The 20,643-nt window shown below is 41.1% G+C and overlaps 1 protein-coding gene across 2 annotated transcripts in view; it reads right to left on the bottom strand.

Moving 5' to 3' along the window:
• PREX2 (phosphatidylinositol-3,4,5-trisphosphate dependent Rac exchange factor 2) overlaps positions 1-20,643 on the bottom strand; it is a 201,557-nt gene that overhangs the window by 53,914 nt on the left and 127,000 nt on the right. For both annotated transcript variants that reach the window (XR_012715440.1, XM_075270399.1), the window contains exons 24-29: positions 15,306-15,528; positions 13,490-13,697; positions 7,706-7,879; positions 6,929-7,023; positions 1,854-1,936; positions 749-839 (exon numbers count right to left, since the gene is read on the bottom strand). Coding sequence is in view for 1 of the 2 variants with exons in the window: in XM_075270399.1 (XP_075126500.1) it covers positions 749-839; positions 1,854-1,936; positions 6,929-7,023; positions 7,706-7,879; positions 13,490-13,697; positions 15,306-15,528 (874 nt within the window). In the remaining variant the exon portion in view is untranslated. The remainder of the gene's footprint in view (positions 1-748; positions 840-1,853; positions 1,937-6,928; positions 7,024-7,705; positions 7,880-13,489; positions 13,698-15,305; positions 15,529-20,643) is intronic.

Raw genomic sequence — 20,643 nt, 5'->3', positions numbered from 1 at the left:
CAGGCATCCAGACCACATTATAGTCTATAGAGTACACGGGTGTCCTTGGATAACATACTTTTTAAGCGGACAGGCTCTCCGTATTTCAGGTCCCACAACAGAGAGCCGAACACTAGTGTGAATCTAGCGTAACCCATCTAGTCCGATCCTATGGAAGAGCTACAGTAGCATGAATGGCTGAAAAAGTTAAAGGGGTTAGCCACTATCTATTATTGATGGCTGATCCTAAGGATAGTCCATCAATATTAGATTTGCAGGGGTCTGAGGACCTCTGCAGATCACATGTTGAGAGAGCTGCGCTGCCGAGTCACAATTGTAGCAGTGGGTTTAGGTACTACAGTGCTATCACATTTAAATCTATGGGGAAGTGCTACCCAAACCTTCCCCCACCTCTACATTTTATGCAGTGAGCAAAGCGTCTCCCAGTATATAAACATTATTGGGAGTCCCACTGAATTGGAACAACTGATCTGTGAGGGTCCTGGGTAAAAGAAAAAAATAATCAATATGTCCCTTTATTTGTTTTTATTGTGCTGGAAAAATAAGTTATGAGAAGGCTTAAAGGACATGTCACTTATGTTGGTTCCAGATACCACCCTCAGAGGTCTTATAGAGTCCATGCTCCATTGCTCAGAGCTGTTTTAGAAGAACAGTTTTAATGACGTTACAAAGTTTGGCAGGCGGTTTCAATGTTAGCGCTGATTGATATAAACATATTCTCAAAGACAAGCAGATATACGGCATCTACCTTGTAAACTTCGGCCAGGTGTGAAATATTTTGTTTGCTCAAATGCTCTGGCCACGGCCGGTCCTCTTAGGAGATTAGTTATTGATTCCACCTAGGAGAATACAGGAGAATTTCATTGCAAACAAATAACAAAGGGAAATTATGGGCATTGGCATTTATTTGGTACAACAAAAATGAGGAAGAATATTAATATCTTATTATGTATAACAAGAGCTGATACCATGTATCATCAGCAGTATCCCTCCCATCACAATAGGGTTCTGACTATAAGGGCATTAATATGTTGTAATGGGGGGGTGTCACACACTATGGACCCCATCTATAATACAGAGCGTAGCATCCACTGCTGCACATTTATTACATGGATAGTCAGTCTTTTCTTGTTTTTTGGCTTCTGCAGTATTTTAGAGTACTTACACTCACACCTACACTGCAATGAATAAGATTGTAGTTCCCACAATGTATCTTAAATGTCACAGATTTTAATGTGTATATATATAATGAGTACTAACTAGGGGAAAAGCAGGCAAAATTTGCAATAAAACCAGAAATAATTATATGGAGATATATGGATAATTATAAGCACAGTCAGATAGCCAGAGTTCACCTGAATATAACACACTTTTCCGCTTTGCACTCGGTGCCTCGGTTCTTGAGATATTGGCTCTTTACCTTATAGGCTAATGAACTGTTTGGTGCAATGAAGGTGTCATCATTGCTCTCATCAAACCAAATAGCTGTTTTCCATCAACCAGTCCCTCCATCCCTTCCCACTTTCTGCTATGTCTGACATGTACATTGTCTGACCCTATCAATCATAGCAAGGAGGTAACTCAAAGGTGTGAGCAATGGTGATGTCCTGATTGCACCAAACAACTCATTACCGTATCAGTAGAGACTTAATATATCAGCAGTGGAGGCAGCGATCCATCGGGAAGAAGAAAATGGAGATTAATTTATGTCAACCCTGTGAGTTCTGGTGACACAAACCTTTAATACTCAGTTTTGCTCATAAATTACTTGCGTCACGCCATGGCTCCAAAATTACTCATATAGGAAAACCTAACATTGGTGCTAATAGGCTGTTACTATATTTTTTACTCACCTGACTGAAAAGGTGTTCTAGACAGCTGTGTAGTTTGTCCTGTTTCTCATGAGAAATCCGCACATTTAATGGCATCTCATCTCCTACAGTAGAAAGTTTTAAGTATGAAGAAATAATCATAATAATAATAACCATAATAATACATTTTACGTATATAGCGCCAACCCATTCCGCAGCTCTATACAAATTCTACGATTCAAGTATAGACAAAATTAGACATTATAGAGTAATACAATTCACAGAATAGGAGTCACTAAAACTGAAAAAAATAAAACAACAACCCAAAACATAAAACAAAGACTCCTATAAACCTAGGTTGAGGGGATATTGTCACTCCATAGGGAGAGAACCACCATTTAGGTGTGTGGAGTCTTATTAAGCTACTGTGCAAAGGAACATGGGAAGAATATGCAAATCTGACTTCCATGATGTAATTAGGAAGCCAGTGCCTCAAGAATGCACACCAATAGAGGGCGCTGACTGAGAATGTGCAAGTCTATATTCCATGATGTAATTAGGAAAATAGAGTCTCAGTCAAGCAAACCAATAGAGGGCGCTCCCTTTAACATCATGCCGACCTTCTCAGAGGCCTTTGTTTGCAATGATGTTGGGATTTTACCAGATTTTACAGAGATTGTACCTGGTAAAATTCCAACATCATTGCAAACAAAGGCCTCTGAGAAGGTTGGCATGATGTTAAAGGGAGCGCCCTCTATTGGTTTGCTTGACTGAGACTCTGTCTTCCTAATTACATCATGGAAGATAGACTTGCACATTCTCAGTCAGCGCCCTCTATTGGTGTGCATGACTGAGGCACTGGCTTCCTAATTACATCATGGAAGTCAGATTTGCATATTCTTCTCATGTTCCTATAAACCTAATAAGGTAAATGAATAATGTGGAGACCCCCCCACACCATCTTCTCTGGGAGCCTCAGCCATCATGCTATTTACACTCACCGGCCACTTTATTAGGTACACCTGTCCAACTACTCGTTAACACTTAATTTCTAATCAGCCAATCACATGGTGGCAACTCAGTGCATTTAGGCATGTAGACATGGTCAAGACAATCTCCTGCAGTTCAAACCGAGCATCAGTATGGGGAAGAAAGGTGATTTGAGTGCCTTTGAACGTGGCATGGTTGTTGGTGCCAGAAGGGCTGGTCTGAGTATTTCAGAAACTGCTGATCTACTGGGATTTTCACTCACAACCATCTCTAGGGTTTACAGAGAATGGTCCGAAAAAGAAAAAACATCCAGTGAGCGGCAGTTCTGTGGGCGGAAATGCGTTGTTGATGCCAGAGGTCAGAGGAGAATGGCCAGACTGGTTTGAGCTGATAGAAAGGCAACAGTGACTCAAATAGCCACCCGTTACAACCAAGGTAGCCAGAAGAGCATCTCTGAACACACAGTACGTCGAACTTTGAGGCAGATGGGCTACAGCAGCAGAAGACCACACCGGGTGCCACTCCTTTCAGCTAAGAACAGGAAACTGAGGCTACAATTTGCACAAGCTCATTGAAATTGGACAATTGAAGATTGGAAAAACGTTGCCTGGTCTGATGAGTCTCGATTTCTGCTGCGACATTCGGATGGTAGGGTCAGAATTTGGCGTCAACAACATGAAAGCATGGATCCATCCTGCCTTGTATCAACGGTTCAGGCTGGTGGTGGTGGTGTCATGGTGTGGGGAATATTTTCTTGGCACTCTTTGGGCCCCTTGGTACCAATTGAGCATCGTTGCAACGCCAAAGCCTACCTGAGTATTGTTGCTGACCATGTCCATCCCTTTATGACCACAATGTACCCAACATCTGATGGCTACTTTCAGCAGGATAATGCGCCATGTCATAAAGCTGGAATCATCTCAGACTGGTTTCTTGAACATGACAATGAGTTCACTGTACTCCAATGGCCTCCACAGTCACCAGATCTCAATCCTATAGAGCAGGGGTCGGCAACCCCTGGCACGCGTGCCAAGACTGGCACGCGAGGCATATTTTGCTGGCACGGCAGCCAGCCTGCAACTTTCATACAAATTGAGAGAGAGAGAGCGTCCCTTCAGTGCTCTGCTATAGAGCTGAGGACACGCCCCCTTCTCTCACTGCCCACCAATCAGAGGTGAGCCTCTCACTGCACGGGCTAAGGGCTCCCTGGACCTGCTGCTACATGTGAGGAGGAGCTCCTGCCGTCTGCAGCCCTGAGGAGAGAGAGGAAGCTCCGGGAGCAAAGTGAAAGTAAAAACACCAGGTACGTGTGTTACTAACTATTCTCATTAATGTCAGGCATTTGGGGTTATTACTTTAGTGTTAGTAACCCCATGTGCCTCACATTAATAGCAGTTAACCCCATCATGTCCCTCACATTAACCCTGTGTGGCTCACATAAGGGTTACTGATGTGTGAGACATATGGGGGTACTAATAAAGGACCTATATAATGAAGATATTCACTTATTACCTCCATATGTCTCACATATCAGTGTCCCTTATGTAAAGCACACGGGGTTAATGTGAGGGACATGATGGGGTTAACTGCTATTAATATGAGGCACATTGAGTTAACCTGTAATGCACATGACCAGACTCTACAACTGTGGATAAAAGTACAGACCTATATATTTCAATTGACCCATATATACAGCCATTATTTTTGTGGCTGTGTATCTGGGCCAAATTGAAGAGCTGAAAACTATTGAGCAGGTCCTATATGTGTCCTATACATCCCCTATATGTGTCCTATACATCCCCTATATGTGTCCTATACATCCCCTATATCTGTCCTATACATCCCCTATATGTGTCCTATACATCCCCTATATCTGTCCTATACGTCCCCTATATCTGTCCTATACATCCCCTATATCTGTCCTATACATCCCCTATATCTGCCCTATACATCCCCTATATCTGTCCTATACATCCCCTATATCTGTCCTATACATCCCCTATATCTGCCCTATACATCCCCTATATCTGCCCTATACATCCCCTATATCTGTCCTATACGTACCCTATATCTGTCCTATACATCCCCTATATCTGTCTGCATTTGCAGCCCTGTCAATTCATTTTTAACATATAGGTCAGTGAAAACCACATCCATGCCATTTGTATGCAGGAGGCGTAAGGCTGAGGCCCCACATTGCAGAAATGCAGCATTTTTGTTGCAGATTTTCATGCGGTTTATTTCAACCAAAGCTAAAAATGGCTACAGAAGGAATGGGAAATATATAGGAAGCTTCTTATACGTTTCCCTTCTGCTTAATCTACTCCTGGCTCAGGCTCAGAAAAACGCAGCAAAATATGTAACAAAAAAAGCTGTGTTCCAACAACGCGGGGGCCTTAGGCTAAAGCCCCACGTTGCAGAAACAGCTTTTTTTCGTTGCAGATTTTGCAGGGTTTTTTTTTTTTAGCCGAAGCCAGGAGTAGATTGAGCAGGAGGGAGACATATAAGAAGCTTCCTATATATTTCCCATTCGTTTTCTAGCCATTCTTGGCTTTGACGTAAAAAAAAAACGCAGCTAAATCTGCAATAAAAAAGCTGCATTTTTGTAATGTGGGGCCTCAGCCTTAGTGGGATTCTATTAGGTGGTGACACTGTAACTAGATGCAATTATAGCCAAATCCAGTTCCTGGGCACCAGTGCATTCACTTTGTTGAAAGTGTGACACCCATTAATTCCTGGCTGGGGTTTTGCTGTTACTGCACCGCCAGGAACTAAAAGTGACAAATTAATCTGCGTTTCACTTAGGGAGCGTTCACACTACCGTCTGTGTCCGTCAGACAATGTCCGCTGCTAATGTCTGTTCAAAATCTTGTGTGGACATTAGCAGCGGACACTAGCTGTGTCCGTGACATTTTGCATTGATTTAAATGGACATCGGGTGCGTTCGTTTACTGTTCGTGGGTGTCCTTAAGTGTCCGTTCCCAAAGATGTCCGACTTTTCAAGCGGACAGAAAAACCTACATGTCGGGTTTTGCTGTCCGCTTGAAAAGTCGGACATCTTTGAGAACGGACAGTTAAGGACACCCACAGACAGTAAAAGAACGCACCCGATGTCCATTTAAATCAATGCAAAATGTCACGGACACAGCTAGTGTCCGATGCTAATGTCCGTGCAAGATTTTGAACGGACATTAGCAGCGGACACTAGCTGTCGGACACCGACGGTAGTGTGAATGCTCCCTTACAGAAAACTGAAGTTACTAACAGCCAAGGACTGGATGGAGCATACAGGTACATTGTGTGTCAGAGCTTTACAGGTATGACCTTACACTGCTCCCAGTCACATACATTACCACTAATTGTGGGTTACGCATGTACTTACATTGCTTCTAAAGGAAAAGCACATGTGTACCCAGGCAAATAGTGGTAAGCGCATGTGGCTAGGAGCGCAGTATGACAGCACCCCTATGTTGTGGTTTGTGCTATATGACTTTAGTGTAGGTGTCGTCAGCTTTACAATTATTGCTCGGCACTCCGAGGACTTCATCTTTGATTTTTTAATTTAAATCGGCACGCCGAACAAAAAAAGTTGCCTACCCCTGCTATAGAACATCTTTGGGATGTGGTGGAACGGGAGATTCGCATCATGGATGTGCAGCCGACAAATCTGCGGCAACTGTGTGATGCCATCATGTCAATATGGACCAAAATCTCTAAGGAATGCTTCCAGCACCTTGTTGAATCTATGCCACGAAGAATTGAGGCAGTTCTGAAGGCAAAAGGGGGTCCAACCCGTTACTAGCATGGTGTACCTAATAAAGTGGCCGGTGAGTGTATATTCCTGATAATATTACATTTCCTACGTAGCGGCTTCTGCAACGGAAATGAAAAGCTTTAAGTCTACACAAAGTTTTTTGTGGGTGATTTTGAGGCAGACTGCGCTTCAAAAAAAGTAAGAGCCGGAGTAAGAGTCGCAAGACTGTTTGGAAAGGTTATCTTCATAAGATAACCCCTTGAAATAAAAGGGTGATAACCTTTGACAAAAAACCAACTCTTTCCTTCATGTGCCCCAGAAGAGCATGACCAGTATGAAATACCGTACTTATATAACCAAATAGCGGGTTTACCAGAATCCATGTCATCGCTGTGAAGGTAAGAACTACACTGGCTGCTGCAGGCACTTGTAAAGGACGCAATGGAGTTTCTGTTGCTGTTACAGTCACTATAAGAAGAATAAACAACATATCTGAAATAACGTCTAATAAATTCAGTATTTTAACAATTAGCAAATACAATAAACAGGTTAAACCCTGAGCACGGAATATGTGCTCACTTATGTAAAAGGATTTTCCAGGCTTGTAAGATTAATGACCGATGCTTTTGCTTTACAGGCCATGTGATGTCATGTTTGTTGGTCACATGTTTGTAGCTCATTGCCATTTAAGTGATTGGAAATGAGCTGTAATATCAAACCCAACCATTATGCAATGTGCGGCACTGTGCTTGGTTTTCAGTGATCAAAGCCTTTGTCTGTAGTCTCTTCCCTCATCTGGTATCTTCAAAAAGCTGAATCAGTGTCAATTCTTTGGACAGGTCAATGGTCATGGACAAGTCATGGATCTTATAAGTCTCGTAAACTTCTTTAATATAGTCCAGCTCAGGTGTATAGTAGCTGACCATACGACAGCTGAGAATTTCTATTCCTGTGCTTAATTTTCAGTATAGTGTGGCAAACCCAGATGTTAGCTGATTTAATACCTTTCCCAGTAAAATGTACAGCACTGACTATAATGGGGTCTGTCGGGTGTTTGTTGTTTTTAAGTGAAAGTGACCAGCAAAAAGTCATATGTATAGAAAGTTATCATCTAGTGATTTTTTTTAATGGAGGCTTGTCCGAGCCTTACCTATAAGAGTCTCTGTTGCTGATGGTGTCATGTCCAGAATCCTCCTGCTCCTCTCCAGCCACATTGAAGCAGACTCGCTTCCCATTCTTCTCCCCTTTTTCATCACTGTCCAGTGCTATCACATTTTCTGTTTTGCGCTCACATTTAGGAGAGCAAGTTATGGAAGATAAAAGCCTAAAGAACAAAGACAAAAATATAATTTGCCAAGGAAAGCATCACTTTGAAAATAAAATGATGAATCAACAATTTTGCAGTTTTTTGCTCAATTTTTCATAATGCCTTAAAGTGTCCCTTCTCTACCCCTGTTTCTATGGGTGTAAAAATAAGGGTACAAGGCACTGTAGCTGTGCCAATGTCCAATCCAAGGCAAGGTGTACTGTAGTTAAAAAAAAATCATAATTTATTCATCCAACCATTGACTTTTAGCACATCCATATTGTATGAATTACAGCTCAGTGTTACACATCTCATTAACAGCTCGTTATAGTCACAGCACAGTAATCAGACATCTGCCTGGTGACGAACTGTGCACCTGTTTACTAATCACATGATCATCGACAGTATATCACATGACCATGGACTGTGCATCACATGACCATGGACTGTGCACCACATGACCTTGGACTGTGCATCACATGACCATGGACTGTGCATCACATGACCTTGGACTGTGCATCACATGACCATGGACTGTGCATCACATGACCATGGACTGTGCATCACATGACCTTGGACTGTGCATCACATGACCATGGACTGTGCATCACATGACCATGGACTGTACATCACATGACCAAGGACTGCACATCACATGATCATAGATTGCACATCACATGACCATGGACTGCGCATCACATGACCATAGACTGTTCATCACATGACCACAGACTGATTTGTTGTCCACTGAGAGTAAGAATAATGAATGACAGCAAGAAGAGATCTAGAAAACCATGAGGAATTAATAAAGAATGGATATTAGAGAATTGTACAACTTTTTCATTATCTAAACGATAACATTTATCTCAATATCACTCAGGGATAGCAGAAATATATAAGCCAGCAAGAAAGTAGCTTCATACTCCATTGTCAGTGCCTGTGGTCTGAAATCAGTCATTAGAGAACTTGTGACAGATCTGCTTTGGGGAATCTCCACTCCAGACCCCAAGAGACCCAATCACAGTGAATAAGTCTGTGACTGCCCCCCCTGTGTCCTGGCAGGCATAGGCAGGCATGCTGGCCTTATTTCAAGACATTGGACTGAGAATAAATTCTGTCAAGCAGTCCTATAAATATAATGTCAAATATACAAGCTATACGTACAATACGGGAGAGTAATAGGTGCCATTTCATCGTACATGTAAAATGTGCTTGTGCTTGCCAGTCCTTGAACCTGTGAACAATATGTGCTATATCAACACCTCACACCCAGACTGCTGTGAACCTCGATTTTCCTGTTTTCCCTGTGCAGATCCTTTAACTAGATCCTTTGGGGATTACCATTTCCTTAAAATAATTTTCTCCAATGTAATTGCCAGATGGGTAAAACCTGGAAGCAGACGCCTAATGCATTCAGCATGCACAATATCTACAGCCCTGACAGTAACATGCACATAATCTGAGTCAATCTGCACATAATGTAATATAATGTACTGCAGATTATACTTGGGATTATTCCTGGCGTAAACAACAGGCAATACAGATCACTGATATGATAATGAAAGGTTTGCGTTGGCATCTCAGACACATGTGCGTTATACAAGATACGATACAATAATCTGATATCTTGTACACTATGAATAAAGATAAAGTTTTCATATGTTAACCAGGCTTTGCAATTCTCGGCATGGGAGGGATAGGGGAGCGTCGCTATACACTGGAGCACTGGGGATAGATACTATGACCTTTTGTTTTACACCCACATCGGCCACCCTAAAGTTTTGTAATAATTCCGAGACAAATCTATGACCCCAGCGATAATAGAGACATTCTATATATACACTATATATTTGGCTTGACAGTATTTATTGAGCTACGGCACATAAAAATTGCGCTAGCGAAGTGTAACAATAACCTGTTAAAACTGAAAACATAAGCCGAGAAGTGTACGTGAAAGATAAGAAGAGGATCATTCATTACCAGAGCTTTTGTAACACTAGAACATGTTCTACTCCTGCAGTTTTGTCCTTTGGTCTTATCTCTGAATATAAATCAATGGTGGACAAGGGATTAGTAATGTCTTTTGTTGACATGGCACCTACATGAGAAATATCACCCTGCCCAGAATACAGGCCCTCATGAAAAACACATGTACGGTCAGACAAGGATTACATCACTGACAAAGTAGTATTAGTATACCTAGAGCAAAAGCAAAGGTTAGGCAGAGAAGATGTCATCTAGGGTATTATGGAGGTGGGGGCCACAATTCATTCAATTGCTCATTGTCACCGTGCTGCCACTCATGTTCTAGGCAATGATGGGTACTCACTATTAGTCAGTGCTTAAATTGGGAACATTTTTAGGGGGAACTCTGGTATAATTAACAATGACGGAAGAGACGTCACTTGAGCCGGGCTTGCGCTGTGACGCATAAGGACACAAGCCCGGCCCACATGTTGTCTGTGACATCACCAAGTAAGCCTGAAGCCTTCCAGAGCCAGGAGAGGTAAGTAACACTGTTTTTTATGTTCCCTTACCTCCCCTAGCCCTCCAATCATTACACTTGGGGTCTGAAAAGACCCCCAAGTATAATGATAGCAGTGTTTGTGGGGTTCTCTATACCATTTATACCACTGAGTCGTATGTTCCAGCCCAATTTAAGCACTGCTTTTAGTACACTATGGCTAATTTAATGGGCCTTCCCGGATATCCCAACATTGGCATAGCAGAGGATTAAAAACATATTGGTTGTTTTCTATAATTTTAGTCCCTACCTTTGGCAAAAGTGTTGAATATTTCAGAAAACCCTTTTAATGAACAGTGTACTAACATGGGGGTTAGGGTACATTTTAAAAATCAGAGTGGTCACTAAGTCCTGGTCCTATCTAAATCAAAAGTACAAGGGGTTCTCCATGACTGAGAAATACAACGAGCAGTAAAATGACATGTATGCCACAGAGCTAGACCATACATCCCCTTAAAAAGTTGGGACCCAGCCTTGGCTTGTCCCATTCCCTTTTCGGCTGGGTGATGAGAACCTGTGTAGGGCTCTTCTAAAAAAAAAAAAAAAAAAACTGTATTGTCAACAAATAAGTGGATGGTAAATTAGCCTAAGGTTCATGGCGAGGAGGGGGAAACACAAATCAGGATCTTCTATTTTGGTACCAGAATGCTGTGCCCAATTTGATCTTTGCTATTCACCCAACATTTTTTCTATGTAAACCAGGAAACTGACAAGCCAGTAATAATTTTCAGTGAAAACACTGCAGCATTAACCAGGTTTACGCTGAGGGTTTTCTATTACTGATATATCACAGTACAGCAGAGATTAATTCAGCCATAAACACATTGAATTGAAAGCAGCAGGTTCTTATAGACTAATGGTTTAGTTTCTCAAATATCCATATATCTGTGTTTTTTCTTTCTTTTTTTTAATCCCTAATACTCTCTGGGAGAGGAATCTGATGTTCTCGCTGGTCTCATCTTTGGTGCACATTTTTTTTTTTTTTTATAAAACACCCCGAGCACAGGTAGGCATAGTATTGGGATATGTGGAAAATTAACCCACTGATCAATAAAAACCTGCTTTGGTTTAATGTTCCAAATGAATCTGGGAATAATTTATATTTCAGATATTGAAAAAGACTAGAATTACTAGAATTTCTGTCCAAGCATAAATATGTATTTCACAATGGATTATATTATAGTTTAGATTAAGAAAGAGCTGGTAAACAAGCAAACAGAAAGGAACGCTGTACACCCTAAAATATTCTTCGCAATTCCAAGGTTTTAAAAATTTGATTTGGGAAATGCTCCTGTTCCTGTTTCCTCAGCCATGACATGTCCTGGGAAATTAATTAAAATGTTGACAAACATGAAGTGTAAATGTCATGTGGCAGGTCATGGCGGGGTGCACACTTCCTACCTCTTCATTTCCCCCTACGTAAAACATGAGAATTTATGTGTGACAGGTCCAGCAATGAAGCCCAGTATCTCACCTCTACCCTTATGATAGAATCATAGAATAGGTCCTTCTGAAATTCTGTACCCTCATTTCTTCAGCATATAACCAGCATCTAAACATATATTACACACACGGCCATTTATTTGAGGACTATCAAGCTCCTGTCTCCCCTTAAATGAAGGTGGTGGAGGAATACTCTACTTTTTACAATTCATTTACTGCACTTCACTATTTAAAGAGGACCTTTCATGGACCTTTCATGAGTTGGGGCACATGCGGTTTTATATACCGGTGGAAAGCCGACAGTGCACTGAATGTGCCCCAACTCATGAAAGGTCCTCTTTAAGGGGCTTTGTGTAGGTGAGGACAATATGGGTCAGGTGCCTGGAGAAGTGAAGAGTCAAAGATGTCTGTGTTGCAAACTTTACAAAGACAAATCACAGCTGGAAGAAGTGGTCCTAGCGGTCCAGAGGGAAGAGACGGGAAATGTGAGCGATTAGTCAGGGATGTCTCTGGTACGTCGTCACCACAAAATGTTACTCACTGTAATGTTACTACTAGCAACTCCATACCCCCCCCCCCCCCCCCCGGTATTCAGTCTAGCCGGGAGGGGGGGGGGGCTTTCTGTCATCCGCCTCAGGCAGCAGAAAGGCTAGGTTCACCGCTGCCTTTTGGGTAGCCTTTTCAGATAAGCCGTCATTTGTACATGAAGAATAATGCAATTTCTGACCATTAGATGAATTTCATTCCTCTGTACATGTTCTATCTCTAGTTTTCAATGCTGGGAGATGGAGACTAGATGCTATAATGTTTCCCACACTGCACACAGTAAGTAGAGAAGAGTCTGATCCCTAACGCTCTCTCTCTTACTCACTCAGAAGCAGGAGTAGCACCATATGTCACATTATATAGAAGTTTTGACCAATGTTAATATGAGAAAAGCATTTGGGTTCGGGATAGAAACTACATATTAGTTGCATAAGACTTTGCCTGTATTTGTGCCATATTTCTTTCCTTGGCTCTCTATCTGCCCTTCCTCCTACCTTCTATCTGCATAGACAACAGTAGAGAGATGTAATCTATATCTCTGTGAGCTTGCAGTTTGTTTTGGATTTATCAGAACTCTAGATTGAATATCAGTTTAGGAAGCATCAAGGGTAGAAAAAAGTCTGATGAGTGGAGAAAGAGGCATTTTTCACTGATAAAATATAGTAGAAAGTTTCTCATAACTGGTTATACTATTGATTTATATAAAGGCTGTTGAAGAGTTAGTGACCCTTTAAGTGGTCAAGCAGGAAGTCATTTAGCTGACAAGTATTGTATCCATTAACCAACAGAAGTTTGTGTGTCTATCTTCAACTTACTGACAGATGGGATTTTTGGTGTGCTATCAAAGATAGTGTAGATGTCATCAACTATGAAAGTTCACCAAATTGTGAGAATTTATATTTTTTACATGGGATTTATCGAGCATAACCTTCACCAGTAGTCTTTAGCAATATGGGATGACAAATAGGCGCCAAGTTCATTTTAGGACACTATGATACTTGTTCTAAGAAACAAAGATCAGTTGTTTGCAGCCTGGAAATAATCTGTGTCCATGTTTGTCTATAATATTTGGTCATTTTCCAAAATTTACGCCAAATCCTGACAAGATTACTTACTCATCAATCTGAGAGACACATGTTTCCACCTCTGCCAGCGCTGAATGGAGTTTGCATAGTAATTTATGATGGATATCTTGTGTTTCCAAATCTTCATTGCTAAGTAGATATCTCAGTCCATGACCATCTCTTTGACCCAGCGAATGTCCCGATGGTGCAGCCATTGTGGTTATGGTATGTTGTATATACACCATGGGATTTAGTTTGCCTAAACAATATCAAGGAAAGTAACTTTTAAGTAGCTGAACAAACAAAAATTCTCACAGAAAAAAGCCACTTATCAACATATTTAGATATGTCCTTTTGTAAGAAATTTTTGTTTGATATTGTTGAGTATCAACAGGATCTTAAGGTGTCAACAGGATCCCATACAAATGACATCAATATAGGAACTTATGTGACCATAACAAAGTGAGTTTTTGTTGGGTAGATGGAATGGGTAAAAGGTGCTGTCTGGTATGCTGAGGATCAAGTAGTTGGCACTGGCTTCTGTGACAATTAGTATAAGATACCAACTACTGTACCCATGTCAAACCATGGGGGTTAGGATTGCATATAGTAGATGCATAGTTAGGCTCTACTTCAACAATGCAACACCTGAAAATGCTGCAGCTCTCTTTGTGTTAGTGCCACAGGCTGATGGGTGAACCACACAGCTAACATTCCCAAAACCAAAGCACCTCCACCTACTGGATCCACCAAACACCTCATTTAGACCACTCCATTTTTGACTCATACTTTTTTTTTGGCAAGGGCTATAAACAGTGGCATTTCCATTCTTCCAGTTAGCTTAGAATGGCTAACAATGTGACTGAGAAGAGGTCAAGCACCACATTTCCTCCAAACAGCTAATTTGTGGGGGTGTTGGACCTCCCCGATCACATATTGATCAATTAATATGTAAGTCCCAGAAAACCCCTTTAGGCTCGGGTCACATCTGCATTCGGGGATTCCGTTTCCCGCTCCGCATGAGAAATATGTAGAGAAAGCATTGCAAGTAGCACTTTTCTTGCCCCTTTTTTTGTGCAGAAACCGAGCGAAAAACACATGGACCCCATTATAATCTGTGGAGTCAACGGATTTCCTAAGGTAACAGTTTTTTATGCAGATGGGCTTCCGTTTGGGGGGCCCAAAAGGAAACCCAAACGCAGATGTGAACCGGGCCTGAAAAAGCTATGTCAGATTTTTTTCAAACTCATTTATACTATATATACAACTATAAAAAGAAGGACTCTTTAAGTATATTTGCGATTCTCACTTAGCGTGGATTGTATTGGCACTTTATCAATAACAGGTATTATTATTATTATTATTATTAGCATCAGATTTCTATTCTCTATAAACCATCATTCACTTAAAACATCAAGACCATCACCACTGGGTATCCATCGCTAAGGGCAAAATGTATATCACTTCTTGGAAACCTTACACAATGATCCATCTGTGTTGCATTATGGCTTATCATGGGCTGCATCAAGCAATGTAGGCAGCAGTTCATAAGTAAAGCTCCAGAATCCTTATTGTAGTGAGAAACAATTTCCATAAATATTGGTCTCCTATGAATTGCAGATATTAAAAAGCCAAAAGGTCGAGATAAATCCAATTTACATTCCTTCAAACGTAATATACTTTACTCGCAAAATCAATATATACTTGGTTAGGAATGGCAGGAGCAGACAGATGTTCACATTTTATGAATCATAACAGTCCCTCAAAATAATCTGTAAAGATCTGAATTTTCACCATAAATACAAAAATATTCTTCTCTTTTTCAATATTTTTAAATATTACCGCTTAAAATCACCAAAACTCTCACCTTGCTCTGTATTTTTATTTTCTTTGTCTTGAGATAGTTGCTTTCTGCTGTCTAACTGGACTCCAAAAGCGCTCCCAAGGGACGTCAAGGTTTTGGGGTATGAGACCTCCATTAGGTTGAAGTGGCAGTTCGTTGGGCAGAAGTCACTGCTATGTAGAGGGGATACCTTCGACTTGGCTTGTTTGAATGTAGGCCAGGCTCGGTTTTTCAGGACCCGTGAAAACTAAATGATAAAAAAAAAAAATTGTAAAATAATATAAAAACATCAAAGTCACTATAATTATAGTTTATCTCTTTATTATACCATGATATGTAAGTTATTTAGTAAGTAACAGACATTTCTACCTCCTCCATCTTTTTAGTGATGCTCCCCCTTTATAGAGGGGTTGTCTCGCTTCAATAACTACGCTCCATATATCCCATCAGGATATATAGACGTCATGGGAAGGGCTCTGCTTAGGGTCACTATATGGCTCATGCTGTGGGTACCAGGGCTGTTCTAGTGTTACATAGGCAGGCATTATTCTGAATGACTAAACCTCTATGATGAGACAACACCTTTACCCGTCATGTCTCTTTTAGTAAATACTTATAATTCCATGTTAGGGTTGAGCGATCGGGATTGGAAAAGATCGGATTCCGATCGGTGATTGAGTAAATTCCACGATTGTGATCGGAATTCCGACCCAATCTTTTCCAGCGGGATCGAGGTCGGAGATTTTTTCAAGATCGGCTCAACCCTCAAGTGACTTTTTCCATAGAGAAGCATTGACTAGAGTTGAGGATCGGGATCGGATCCCGATCGGTGATCGGGAAAATTTTGCGATCGGCTGGAAAATGATCGGAAATCGGATTTTGAAATCGATCCTGAAATCTCAAGATCGGCTCAACCCTATTCCATATGAAACAACATCTTTTCTTAGAACTCGTATTTTATTCTATTTCTCTATTATTCCCCTTTAATATTTAAACAATAAATTGACAACTTGGTATTCCTGTTTCCATTGCCAAAGGGGTGTGTCCCTGCATCGTCTAATACTGTCAACAATGATTACACAGAGGGAGAAGCAAGGCTGAGCATTTACCATAGTGTACACAGTAAAGCCTATGAAACAGTAGGTGGCTATAAGGGAATTGGTAGAGGAAAAATTCCTAAGTAGCTGCTGGTAAATGCTGGGGGAGGGGCACGACAAGACAGTGAGTGCTAAGCTGATCCCCCCCCCCCCCATCCTAGGCAACTTGCCTAAACTGTTCTAGGCAACAGAAGACAACTTGGCAGCAAAACCATTCCTTGCCATAGGTGAGGAAACAGAACGCAGACAAAAAAACTGCAAAAGGGAGGTCAGCTAGCCAAGGGTTTGGTAACAATCGAACAACGCAGTACAGAATCAGAATCAAAGAGATTAATCAAAGATAAAGCCAGAGGTCAGGAATAAGAATACTGGTAACAAAATAGCAAGAGTACATAGCCAGCACACACAAAACAATAGCAAGCTCCAATGTAAGCAAACAATAAATAGGAAGGAAGAACCTACCCCAGACCTGATAGGAAGACAGGCTGTCAATCACACAGGTAAGGCTAACATTAACTATTAGAGGGGTAAAGGGAAACCAAGATGAAGGAGATGGATGTGGTGGAAAATCAGTCACAGAAGTGAGGGAATAGGACAGTGTTTAGACAGAGCAACAAAACCCTAAGCAAGGAAACAAAACTGAACAAACCTCTGAACAAACTTCTGCTCCGCAGCGTGTGAGCGGAAGGCGCAGAAGTCTGAATGGGTGTGGAGGTAACAGTGGCATTATCCTAACAATGTTCATGCTAAATCTGTTGATATAAGCAGTTTTTAACGTATATGAAAAATTGTTGATGTTTGGGATGGATTTAACTAGAACCATATTCTCCAGTTTATGAATGAAGTTACATTCTGCTACGTGATCTAAGTCACCTCGCATTCCAAGATCATTGCATGTATCTATAGAAAATCTAATCTCCAAATAGGTCAGCCTGAGACAGTAAGGGGTGAGAGTGATTTGTTATAGGAATGAATCTTATTATAGGAATCTCCCACACTCTGCCTCTAAAGAGAACACATTCCGGAATCTAATTTCGGGTCATTTTGAAGAATTTAGGGGCTCTTAATCTTGACTCCACAAACATCTGGAACTTTTTAAGTGATACATAACTTCTATAAAGTGCAGAATGTGCGGATAAAACAAGCTGCAAACGTCCTATTTTTAGACGTCAACTTTCGCACACAAAATGTTCAAGCGTTCTATGCAATTTCGGTTGCTATGGATACATTCTACCTCTGAACGGAAAGGACGTGCGCACAGTGCGTCTGAAATGTTTAACAACTTCTAAAATCTGTCACTTACTGGTAATGCTAAATTTTGGGGTTTCATTGATCAAAAGACTTATGTAAAGGGAAATTTCCAATGGGGCAAAAAGTTGGTAACAAACATAAAAAGATAAAAAGTATGAATTTTTTTGGGGGGAAATTCTATAGGTGTAATAAAAAGCAAACGTGAGTGCATATATTTGTCATGAGTATAGACTCTATAAAGTGGCCATGGTTTCTGGAGGGAACCAAACCTACTTTACATACATTTCCTGCTCGCAAGAGCTTACAATCTATGAGGTAGAGGGGGTGACACAAGAGGTAGCAACCCAACCCGCCCAACCCGTGTTCTCCGCTCACTCAATGACCTAACACTCACATCCTCTATTATCAGAACCTCCCACGCTCGTATACAAGACTTCTCCTGAGCTGCACCACTTCTCTGGAATGCTCTATCCCGGACAATCAAATTAACTCCCAATTTCTACAGCTTCAAACGCAAAGTAAAGACCCATCTTTTCAGACAAGCCTATCACAATGTCTAACATAAACCCTTAACCCTCCTCTGTCCCCGCTCCAACATTTCCCCAGATGATATGATGTCATCTCATGCTAACTTTATAGGTCCAAGCTCCATCCACATGTTAAAGGACACGACTAGTGACGGCTCATAAAGTCTTATGTTTATGTAATGACAGTCACCTCTATTACAAAATTGTCTGACCTCTGTATAAGCAATGCCGCCCCTGCTACCTCTTGTGTCACCCCCTCTACCTCATAGATTGTAAGCTCTTGCGAGCAGGGCCCTCAGTCCCATTGTGTGAAACGACTTTCTTTGTAATGTATCTTTCTGTCTGTATTTGAACCCTACAAATTGTACAGCGCTGCGAAATATGTTGGCGCTATATAAATAAAACTTATTATTATTATTATTATTATTATTTATTACTTTACATTTTGTGGGGGTCAGCTGAGTTGGAATTTGTTCTCCTGTTCCTCTTACCCCCCACTGTACTTTACGTGAGAAGTGACTGCTTACGGCTGACGGCAGAAAGGATTGGCCATAAAAAACGTAATCCTGCATCAAGTCCCGCCACTGCGCTGACCCTTAAAGATAAAATAAGCGGACACACAAAGGCAAACGCAGTTGTGTGACGGAGATGGCTGCATATGTCAATTGAGCGTATCTGTGTCCTCAGACTACCCAAATATTTTTCAGCATTATTCAAGCGCGTAAAACACAAACTTACAAATCTGGATTCCTGTAATGATGTTTGATATATTTTCATATTTTAATTACCCAAAAAATCAATTCTCTTAGCTCGGCAGACGCGTCACATTCACACATAAAATATGCTCTTTGAGAAATGAAACACTGCTTTAAAGTAATTATGCCACGCTATGATAAACTGAATAATGAAAGCCAATATCCTCTGCAAATCTTCCCAAGATGCAGGCAAAAGCTCAAGCAAAATCCCCAAAAGTTATAGTCACATATAATTACCACAATTTCTAGACTCAATGCCAGTATATGAAGGCTGGTGGTAAAAGTAGCCAGCCCTTACTAAAGTAGTCTCCAACTTTTTGGAAAATGTATCTCCAAGCATCAGGTGACATCCTCTGAATATTAGGTCATGCTGGGAGTTGTACGAGGTACCCAGGGGTTGGAAAGCATTGCTGTACAATTTCATTTCTTCACTGTGACATTTGCTAGTCACTAGTCCTATGTCACTAGTCCATTTACCATCAAACATTTGCCAAGTGCCCATTTATACCTGCCCTCTGGTTCACAGTAAAAATATCACAATAAATGCATATTGCCTTACTGGTGCATGTTCTCCAATTCCGAGTCCTCTCTTCATTTCTATACAAAAGGTCACCAGTTTCTTAGGCTGAGTTCACACAGGGTTTTTTGGTGGAGGCCACCTCAGGTTCCGGACCAAAATACGGTAGCTGCGACTGGATGGTGATGCAGTGCACTGGAATCCAGTCGCGCACTCCGCTCCAGATTAGGCCCAAATGAATGGGCGTAGTCGGGAGGGAGTGTCTTCAGGCCGATGTCGCGAGGCGACTCCGCCTGAAAGAATGCGCATGTCACTTCTTTTTTTCCGGGAGCCGGAGCAAACAGCTCCCGGAAAATAGAACTGACTGATTTCAATGGGAGCCGTTTCTTTGGTCAGAATTTTGAGGCGGATACGGCCTCAAAATCCTGACCAAAAAAACCCAGTGTGAACTTACCTTTAGACTGCTTTATGAACATTGTGCTTTGGTAGCCAGAGACACTAATCCACTATACTCATCTGGTCTATCCAAGAGCAAGAGGAGTGCCTCAGACTACCATAACACAGTGGGGCTAATTTATTAAGACTGGCGTATTGTAAGCCAGTCTTGATAAATGACCCAACTAGCCCAGGGACCAAGCAATATGTTACGTGGCGAAGGCCTCTTTATAAATCTGTTGGAGGTCCCAGCACCAGAATGGAAATCTCTGCTAGGTACAAACCTCAGCCGGGCCCAATCCCAAACCTAGTCTAGAGAACTCTCCCATGGACCTCAATGCGTTTGCTCCAGACTAAGGCCATGAAACAGCTATAAAGCAAATCACTAAATTTCTTTTAACAAAGAATAGGAGACACTCAGATAAAATGGCAGCCCCCCCCCCCATAATAATATACAGAAAATAGAATTTAAAAAAATCCAAAAAATAGATCAGATATAATAAATTAAAAAACAAAACACAAGAGATCACAATGAAGTAATGTAATGAATGTAATAAAGATGATAGATTTCCTTTAAGGGTCTATTGAAATGCATTATTTATTTTTCAGACATCTGCATGAGACTCGCAGAAATTCATGCGCTTGTGTTGAGTTAATTGTCAGTTAAAAATTTCTGCGACAAATCTGCCAAATGCGAATTTACTTTAAATTGTCATCATTTCTATATTTCTATATAAAAGTATTATCTCAACTGCAGCATTTACCACTACGAGGCATAGT

This window comes from Leptodactylus fuscus, chromosome 4, assembly GCF_031893055.1.
Source record: "Leptodactylus fuscus isolate aLepFus1 chromosome 4, aLepFus1.hap2, whole genome shotgun sequence".
Classification (NCBI taxonomy): Eukaryota; Metazoa; Chordata; class Amphibia; order Anura; family Leptodactylidae; genus Leptodactylus; species Leptodactylus fuscus.
Note: the sequence above shows the minus strand (reverse complement) of the source record. Positions and strands in the feature narration are given on the sequence as shown.